The following is a 10,041-nucleotide window of genomic DNA, read 5'->3' as shown; positions in this document are numbered from 1 at the left end:
GGGTGTTACAAAGTTGACTAAATCNTATACTGACTGAAACAAAGGCTTTGCATCCTTTGCATAATTTCTGTCGTTAGCTTATTGTTTGATCAGATAGCTACTTATTGTGAACAATGTAACTTCTGCTAGCAGAAGTTACATTGTTCACAATAAGTAGCTATCTGATCAAACAATAAGCTAACGACAGAAATTATGCAAAGGATGCAAAGCCTTTGTTTCAGTCAGTATACAGTATAGGGCTGCAGGATTTGGGGAAATAATCTAATTGCGATTTTTCTGACAGATATTGCGATTCGATTTGCGATATTGGTTTTTAAGCGACCGATTGGAAGTTTATTGAGATTCATCAGAAGTTTATTGTAAAATGCGGCCATATCTCCGGCTAGGAAGGTCGTATCAACGTGCTCCCGTCTCTAGCACCCCCGCACCCTGAGCTACGAGTGAAAGAACTAAACTTACATGAAACTTCCGTTGGGTTGCTTTAAAGTCAAGCTTCAGTTTAAGATTCACCCTGTAATAGATGTAAAACATGTGATGGAGCATTACTAACCTGACTCAGATGCTTTGTTTCACCAAACCATCTAGGAAAGCTCCATTGGAAGCCATTTGGAAAAGTATTTAAAAAATACTTGGCAGGTGATTGGATCAATCTGTCTATCACCTTCTATCATGGGCCACTTCTGATTGGTTAACAATGGCTGGTACATGTGGAGCACAGCACTTCTGATTGGTGTGGATGTCTGACACACAAGAAAAAAACAGCAGGCTTTGCGATTTGATAATTGCATCATTTCAAATCGCGATTTCGATTTGAAATCTATTAATCATCAGCCCTAGTACCATATAAGTATTAAAGTTTTAATTCCACATCCATCCAACTAGAGAGAGGCAGGCGAGAGGGAACATAAGGAAAACTGGCTTTTTAATAGATGAACAAACAGAAAAGGAAAGAAAAGCCAATGGAGAAAGACAGAAAGGTAGATTGGACACTTTGTCTGTGATGATGCGGGGAAAGAACAGACACAATCGTATTGCTCATCTCAGTGTTGTATTCAGTAAGGGGCACTTACATAGTCAATAAATATGGATCGCACATATAAGAGAACTTTCCTTCCTTATTTGCTTACATGACGCTCACTGTGCCGACAAAAACCCTGACTACTGCATTGAAAATCTGTCCGACATACCAAACTCATCTCTTCTTTAAAGATTGCAACTATTTGTCACCAAAGAAGTTAAAGTGGCTCCTCAGACAACAAAAGAGTGAAATTAAATAAAGTAAAAAACACAGATGACTATCAATTCACAGTGTGGGTGATGTGAAAAAGTAAACAGAGAAAAAAAGGTGGTGCTGAGGAGGAAAGAGCGGAAAATAGGTAGAGGCTCTTTGTGGGAAGTAAGAAATTGTGGCGAAAAGCATTCAATAAACACGTCTCTATAGTAACCAAGATGTAATTTGCTTGGTGAGAAAAGGAGAAAGATGGAGATTGAGGGGGAGTGATGGAGAGAGGGGAATAGAAAAGCATTTACCATCACTGCTTGAGTCCAGAGCTGTAATTACGGAACTGAGACGCAACGAGAGAAGGGGAGGAAAAGAGCAAGGTACACACAAGAAAAGAGATGCACACAATGTACTTTCACCAAAAGGAGAAGGTGAGAATGAAAATACACACAAAGTGATGACCCCATAAAATTGGCACTGTTGCAAATAAATGTAGTAGGCGTTGCAGAGAAAAAGCAGGGGGGGGGGGGGAGCACACAATGACATAAAAAGAAAAGAAAAAGTTATGAAAAGGCTTTTTGTGTAAGGGAGTGTGTGTGGGAAGTGAGGTTAAAAAAAACATAATCAAAACATGGCTGAATGATCATTAAGCCAAATAAAAATAAATCAACAGCTCTCTGATTAAGTGGAGACAAGAATGAAGTTAAGTCGCTGGGACAACACAAATAAAATCATGGATGGGAAGAGAAGAAGTCGAACTACAAGTGAGGACGGAGAATAGTGACAGACGAACCAAGATATCTTATGGCAAGCCGTAGTTCTCGAAAGATGAGTGATAGACAGGCCACGATGTGTATGAAACATTCAAACATATGGCCGATCAAAAATAGTAGGCGACCAAAAATAGCGGGATTACAGAGGAGACGGAGAATGGGGCCAGTGCCGCTCTGTGTGTGAAAGAAAGAGAGACAGAGTGATATAGGGAGAGGAGTGTGTTCATGCTGTGTAAGTGTTTCAGGAAAGGCAAGTGTGTTTGTATAGGGTAGTTGATTACAGCTCTGCTGAGTGGCTTGGTGTTGGCCTGTATATGTGGAGATAACAGGATTAAGGGGCTACTGACACTACTGTACAAGAGAGAGGGAGACATGTGAAGTGTGAAGAGAAGGAACAGCAGGAGAAGGAAGAAACATGAAGAGAGATTTCAGAAAATTCCTTTGACATATGACATTTATTAATAATACTTTTATGGAAAATCATTCACATAAATGGGTGACAAACTTGAATAAATGAGCCACTTAATACACATGTCCTTACAAGGCACTTAATTGAATGAGTCAGTGAAGTAAAACAATGATATGAATCATACGTTATGGCCCTTAGAGTTGAACATGAATGGGGAATTTTTGGAGAGATATGTGAAACCGTTTTCTCTATCCTCATAACATCAGGAATTATTATTTGGAAGAATCTTCAAGTGATTGAAGCCCTTCTGGAGGCTTCTCTGATCCCAACACCTCACTAAGATACTTTTATCTGTTTTGTATTTTCTTTAGTGTGACTTATGCATTTAATTTGGAAAAAAGCTGACTACTTCTTAAGCCTCTTACCTCAGATTCGATTTAAGAAGGAGCCCAGGAAATATATACATTAACTATTGAAAATGACAAACTAGTTCACGCCTGGAGCAATGACAGTGATATGTATTTACAGAGAACTGCAGAAAATCAATGCAGACTTTTGTATTGGACTTTAAGTTGTCATATTCATGAATCTTCTTTAGCCGAGTCCGAGTTGGTTTTAAAAGGCCCTGAAAACCTCTTTTCTCATTTAGCTTATTGATGTATGTCATCTTGGACACACACACTTTACACGCCAAATAACAGTTTTTGGTAGGCTATTCTTGCTTCTCTGAATGGTAAACTCATGACACCTTAACATGTTTTCTTCCATACATAATACACTTCCACTGAATCTTAAATGAATGGGAGGGTATACAGTAGGACACACACTATGGGATAACAGAACATTTTTGCTGGGATACACTGTGCCAGGAGATGTGGGGAAAAACATTTTGACCAGTAATGAGAAGATCAATGAGAGGGAAGATTAGGACGAATGATGGATAGAGATTGAAGAAAGATTTTTTGGAAAGAGTGCTCAAAATGATGAATAGCAGACACAGGATGTGCAGGGTGTGAAACAAATATTCTAGGAGGAGAGGAGGAAGGGAAAGGTTTGAGGACGAATAGAAGTTTAAAGTGCTGATATTTATTTTTCTGCCTGTTTAGTTAAAACGGCTATTAGTATGTGCGAAATTTACCAGCTTTGCAATCAAAGCGGCTCTTAATTTAGTGCCTCATACTGTAGATTTCAATTGGGGCTCCCATGAGGTAAATGAGGCCACTTTTCTCTCCAATGTAATCTGAGTCAAGGGGGGGGGAAACTGGTCAATTTATAGTCTGAGACACAAGAGTTAGCTGCAGGGGCGCATACTTAAACTGTTCTGATTCTGACGTCAATTCCAAATTGAAAGTCAGAAAGTTTTCCAAATAGAAAGACGGAAAATTAAACAAATTTTCACAAAGCATTATTAACCTCTGGCACTCTTACAAAATGGGTTTTGTCTGGTCCAATAGATCAATCAAAACGAGAGAGAGAGAGAGACCCCAGCAGAGAGAGTTTCTCCTCTGTGGTCCGCTTTACTGAGCGCTATCACTAGGGACAAATTAGCCACACAGGAGCACTGAGGCATCATGGGAAATTAATGATCAGGACCTCCAGGAAGTGAGCTAATGAGTCCTAGTGCCACACGCACTTGTACATATGAGCCAGACACACACATACACAAGATAAAAGATGGAGAAAGCAAGAGAAGGAGGGGGAAACTGCAGAAAGGAAATAGCCAAATGTGCAATTGCAGCAGCAAATAACACAAAGCTATCAATGTATCTTTGACTGGGTGAGTGATAGGGCTAGAACAATAGTAATCACAGACACACACACAGACACACACAGACACACACGTACTTAAGAGAATCAGATAATTAGAGGGGGCCACCAGTGGCTTTTGCCCATGGAGGCGTAGTGATTACTGTCACTACACCCTCCCCTGGGGCGTCTGACAACAACCAGTGAATTAATACTTATCCACACACACACACACACACACACACACACACACACACACACACACACACACACACACACACACACACACAGGCACACACACACACACACACACACACACACACACACACACACACACACACACACACACACACACACACACAGCTAACCCAAATGAGGGGTGGTGTGGCGCCCCACTATTTGATTATGTTATGTGTTGGGTACCTGAACGCATCATTTTACGTTGCCCTACCATGAGCTATAGCTACAGTGACTAGGCTAAAGGTGGAAGGAGATTTGTTATGAGGTAGGAAGTTTGCTAGTTGAATTCTATGAAAAGGCACATCTCTACTGGAGTAGCCTACCTATAGGTAAACACCCTGCATCAGCTGCCCTAGGACTGTGTGTGTTGGAGCATAATGAAAGCCGTTTAAATAATAAATAAATTGAGCATCAAGCTCCAGATGAGTCATGTCAGGGGGGAGAAAATAGGGGGAGGGGGGGTCCAAGGTTTCCCTGACAAACTGGAACAGTGACAGCCTGTCTCCCCACACCAGTCGGCGCACCTCTCCAGGATTTAACCTCGCACTACAGTATCACACATCACCACACCCTTGCCCGGTGATTGGCCCAAAGTTTCCCGGGTCCCGCCCTCAGCTCAGCGGACCCTCCCTTCGTCGCTCTCAGCCTGTTGCTGCCAAACCAGCTGGCATTTTCAATTGATATCCTGAGCCAGGACTTTGTACCCGAAATCCTGACCTTTAAACCCAGGTTTATTGTCTTTAATTAATTTCCAAGACGGAGCTCAATAGTTCATTTACGGTCATGCGGACCACGGAGAAACTCTCAGGAAATGCTCCCTGTTGAAACCCTCACCTCCCACTCTGCAGCCTGTGATTTAACCTACTATTTTTTAGAAGGACTTTAATCACTTTATCCTACCTTCATGCATCATACGAGACTGCAGCAGCACATGACGTAGAAGTTTGTTCACGAGTTGGTGAATCTGCTGGGGGGAAAACTGCTCAGCCAGCTCCTCTTTCGGGGTCTCCTCACCTGATCCGCACGCCACTCCCAGCCGCCGGTGTGCAGCTCTTTCCGGGGGCCCGAGGCGGCCAGGATGGGGACACCGGGGGATCTGCCTGCTTGGAAAGTGACGATTTTCCTCTTTAATTTAATCTCAGCTGTTGTGGCCAAGAGACACATCGTTTATTGGAATTCAACAAACACAAGGTGAGAAAACACTGTGTGCTTAATGGTGCTCCTCTCCAGAAATATGTAAATGTATTTATGAAAGTGGGCCAAATTATGGTTTATGTCGGTGTAAAGTCTCATTTCAACTTTGCACTGAGCATTACTGGCCTAAACTTGCTCTGACACACTCTTGCGCAACTACCACAATAATTCCTACTAAATGAGTCAGACCTCTGTTGTTTTAAGGAATTTTTGCTATGCTGCATCACGTCCCAGAACCTAAACACATCACTAACTCAAAAGCCATCAGACTGGTATTTTTGTCAAAGAAGAAACCTGAGTGGCCTGATCTCACCTTCGTCCTGCAGCTATCTTTATAATAATGACTACACTTTGACCCATTGCTTTCACATGTCAACAGCCTTTTAGTCAGTTATTATTCTACTTATAGATATGCCAGATGTAAGCGTTTCTTCATAAGTGTTTGCTCTAAATAGTGTCCTAGATAGCATTCTAAGAACACAGGTGTATTAAAGTCTAAAGTGTTGCTGAGCATAAGCGAATATCTAGTTAGATAATGGGAAGGTGTGTGTTTATGAGTAAAGAGTTGATTTGGGGCCATTAGCAAGCCAGAGCGAGGCTCACCTGCTGATCCAGGTGTTCCAGTCTGTCTAATTGAGGGGTTGAGGTGAGAGACCTGCAGGGCCAGTAGGACTACTTCCCAAAATAACACACTCCCTCACCTTCTTATTTAAAGACTCTCACTCTCCGTGCGGCCTTACTCCCCAAGCACTCTTTCAGATAAATGACCTTTTTAGCTAATAGCAACTGGCCACAGAGACCACTTTGTTTTGTCTGGTCCTGTCTTGTATTTAACATTTTGTGGATGCAAAAATGTACAGAGATATGACTCTCGGGACGGATCATTTCCCCAAATGCTCCTTTGTCAGATCTACAGGCCTCATCCTGTGCTGGAGTCAGCTGAGGTTGTATCTAGTGTGTCCAGGCGGGTAAAACCCAGTCATGTAATTGGGATCCAACCGAAATGTGCCGGGGAGGAAGACTGTGAGGATTAGGAAGCACCTTCTTGTTCCCCGGGGATTCAGGGATGAATGGTCACAGTCTGTGGCAGGGCCACACAGTTGGCTACAACACCACACAATCACAATGCCATCAGCATCACGGCGGCGGGTAACCCACTGTGGCAGAGAATCGCTCTCATCAGCAACACCACCCAATCACAAAGCTATCAGCAGAGCCGTGATGTTGCTCCCGGTCCAAAATCCCCTGGGTTTACTGTTTCATGCCTCTCCTTTCCTTTCCTTTCCTTTCCTCTCCTCTCCTGTCCTCTCCTTTCCTTTCCTCTCCTCACCTCTCCTCTCCTTTCCTCTCCTCTCGTTCTCCTCCCTTTCCTCTCCTCTCCTGTCCTCTCCTTTCCTTTCCTTTCCTCTCCTCACCTCTCCTCTCCTCTCGTTCTCCTCCCTTTCCTCTCCTCTCCTCTCCTTTCCTCTCCTTCTCCTCTCCTCACATCTCCTCTCTTCCCTTTCCTCTCCTCTCCTCTCCTCCCTTTCCTCTCCTTTCCTCTCCTTCTCCTCTCCTTCTCCTCTCCTCACCTCTCCTCTCTTCCCTTTCCTCTCCTCACTCTTCATTACCTCCCTTGTTACATCCCGCTCTCCTTTTCATTTTGTCTCTGCACCCCCCCCCCCTCCTCGTCCTCCCGCCTCTTTATCTCTCACGGCTCCCTCCTGCCCAGTGATGGATATTGGCGGCGTGATCAGTTGAGCTTCAGTCATTTTCCCATTCCATATTTTCTATTAGCTGCCAGCCAGCTAGCCAGTATGTCCTGAGACCTGTAAATGTAGCTTGGCGTGTGAAAAGGAGCGCAGGGACAGGAGAGCGATGCTTCAGTTGGCATGAAGACACACTGCAGGATCAACTCATGCTTATGGTACACTGATCACTTCAGATCACACAATAAGATTTGTCCAAAGCTCAAAGATATTCACCTTTTTAATAAGGGAGACAAATCTGAAAATCTCCATATTTGAGAGGCTGAAAACTGTTTCTTCTGTAATTTTTGCATAAAAAATCCACTAGCTGTCCATTATTTGCAATTATTTCTCTGTCAATAAAATAATGGATTAGTCAAATAATTTTTGGAGCTTTATCCACAATGTTGTCAAAGTTTAAATTAAAATATGTATGTACCATCTTACGCTCATGGTTTTCATTCAGTTTCATTGGGTTTCATCACTTTAGTTGATTGTGTCTTTGCTCTGAAAAAGTGAATGTATGTCGTAGCACACCAAAAAAAGATATTTCCTTCATAAAGTTAATAAAGAACAAATCAGAGCAAAATGTGGTCCTAAAGAAATTTGAAATGCTAGTGTTGGACGGTGTTTGTGCTTAGCTTGTAAAAAAAAAGCCACTCTTTACTAACCGTTTGCAAACATAATAACTTTACAAGGTAATATGTCAAAGATATGTTCCCAAAAATCAATGAATGTAGTATGAAAGAGCACACTTCTATATTTTTGTAAACGTATGAGCAGAATAGGGGAAGCAAGCTGCCGTTACAGACATTACATTTAAGGCTCGGCTCGTATACCATCACTGTAGCTGGTGAGAAAACAAGCCCCTCTTTATTACGGATGACAGAAGACATTCTCTGGCCATCACCTTTCATTTGACATCTAGATTTATGGTTTTAATGAAGCAGGGGCAGTGAAGTGGAGACTGAAGGGCCGTGTTGCTCTGCTCTTCGCTTTCTAATATGGCTGTAACAAAGGCTCGCTGAAGCTCTTTAACTGGCACACATTTAGCACCCTGCAGATTGAAAAATGGAGCTCTGAAATGAAAGTGATAGACTGATGGGAGGGTCAGCGCTGAACATCGTGGAATCAAGACACCCTTGCCTCTTTCCATTGTGGGACTCGAGTGGTTCGACTGCCCTTTTATGATTTTATGAACCGCCGTTTACGATCGTTCCTTGTTTTATAACAGCGTTTCTCTCAGAGCGATAGTTCCTTATAAGAAGAGAAATTATTTTTTTACTTCCTGGAGCAGTTAAAGGTTAGTAACATATTATAACTGCTGTGCTCTTAGCTTGAGTGTGTGCTGACAGTATACCTCGGCTCTCCCATGAGTAGCAGGCTCAGACTAGTTTATTGGTATATTCAGCCCCCTCCTCTGTTCCATGGTGTGCTTTAAAACGTAGGCCAAATAAGTTGACCAGCCTCTTTGCTGACACTGGCTGCTTCGTGTGCTGCATTCATCCTCATAAATTCACTCAGGATCTGTCAGAAAGTTTACTAGCATCAAAACTTTAGGAATTGAATTGCCTTTTTTTCCCACACAAGAGATATGGCTTTTAGGATACTTTTGCCACTCGTTTATGGGCTGCTCATACATCTGTAATAAGAATAAATGTCACCCAAACTCGAGCCTTAAATCAGCTACTCCATTTCCCCCGTCCTCTTGACTTATCCTTGGTCTTGGCACACACCTCTACTATTGCTTTCTCCTTTTACCTGACATGGCAGGAGGCGAACTAGTTGCAACAGTTCTTTTCGGATCACAGCTCTAACTCTTGTTTCCAGTCACCTCTTGTCTTTCCTTTGCAGAGCCTAGGATTAGCAAGGTGTCAATTAGAGATAAGCGTTTCACAAAAGGGGATACCACACAACAGAAAAATTATTCAAACCAATTTCTCTTACCTCTATATTTATGTATTTCTCACTCTGGAACTCACTCTGCAAGTCTGGACACAGAATGTAATGCCAGAGCCCTCTGAAATCTCTCTTACCTCCTCATCTGAGTCTCTCTCCCCTTTCTGGCAAAAGCTCAGGGCGAGCTCCAAGCCAGTGAAGCGTGTTTAAACAACGCGTGAGGAGATGAATATTTGTATTGGTTTTCTGTATCTTTATTGAAAGCAGCCCTCATAAGTCGTCTGTGTAATCTCTGCTCTGTTTATGCATCATTTCCCTTTGTGTGCACTCATGAATGATCTACTTTAAATACCAAAGTAAATCACATTCTGCTCTGCATACCTTTGTCTCACACACACACACACACACACACACACACACACACACACACACACACACACACACACACACACACACACACACACACACACAGTCACAGACTCATACACACACTTGCCATGTACAGTAAAGTGAAAGCATACAGTGTTTGTCTTGTCAGAGGAGATGATTGCACTTCTAGACTGATTTCTTTCTTTATATTTTTTTTATTATTTCTTCACCGTCAATGGGTCTATGTCTATCTCTATTCCTTCTGTGTCTGTGCAAATGAATGTATTTATCGTACTTCCTGCTATCTCTCCTCACTGTGTCTGTCTCTCTGCTAATCTCCGTCTTCCCCTGGTAAATGATTAACATGGAGAACCTGGCTGAACTATAATCAACAAACCCACAGTGAGGTAATTACCACCTTATTCCCTGTCCTGCTAACAAAGCAATCTCCCCCCCCCCCCC

The 10,041-nt window shown here is 42.6% G+C and overlaps 1 protein-coding gene across 1 annotated transcript in view; it reads left to right on the top strand.

Annotated features, from left to right (window-relative positions):
• Window positions 1-5,034: 5,034 nt before the first annotated feature.
• efna4 (ephrin A4) overlaps window positions 5,035-10,041 on the top strand; it is a 24,288-nt gene continuing 19,281 nt past the window's right edge. The window contains exon 1 of the mRNA XM_010790585.1: window positions 5,035-5,581. Within this exon, the coding sequence (XP_010788887.1) occupies window positions 5,469-5,581 (113 nt within the window). The 5' untranslated portion in view covers window positions 5,035-5,468. The remainder of the gene's footprint in view (window positions 5,582-10,041) is intronic.

This window comes from Notothenia coriiceps, unplaced genomic scaffold (genome assembly GCF_000735185.1).
Source record: "Notothenia coriiceps isolate Sejong01 unplaced genomic scaffold, NC01 NC01_scaffold00034470, whole genome shotgun sequence".
Taxonomy (NCBI): Eukaryota; Metazoa; Chordata; class Actinopteri; order Perciformes; family Nototheniidae; genus Notothenia; species Notothenia coriiceps.
The sequence above is the reverse complement of the archived record's forward strand: the minus strand, read 5'-3'. Positions and strand labels throughout refer to the sequence as shown.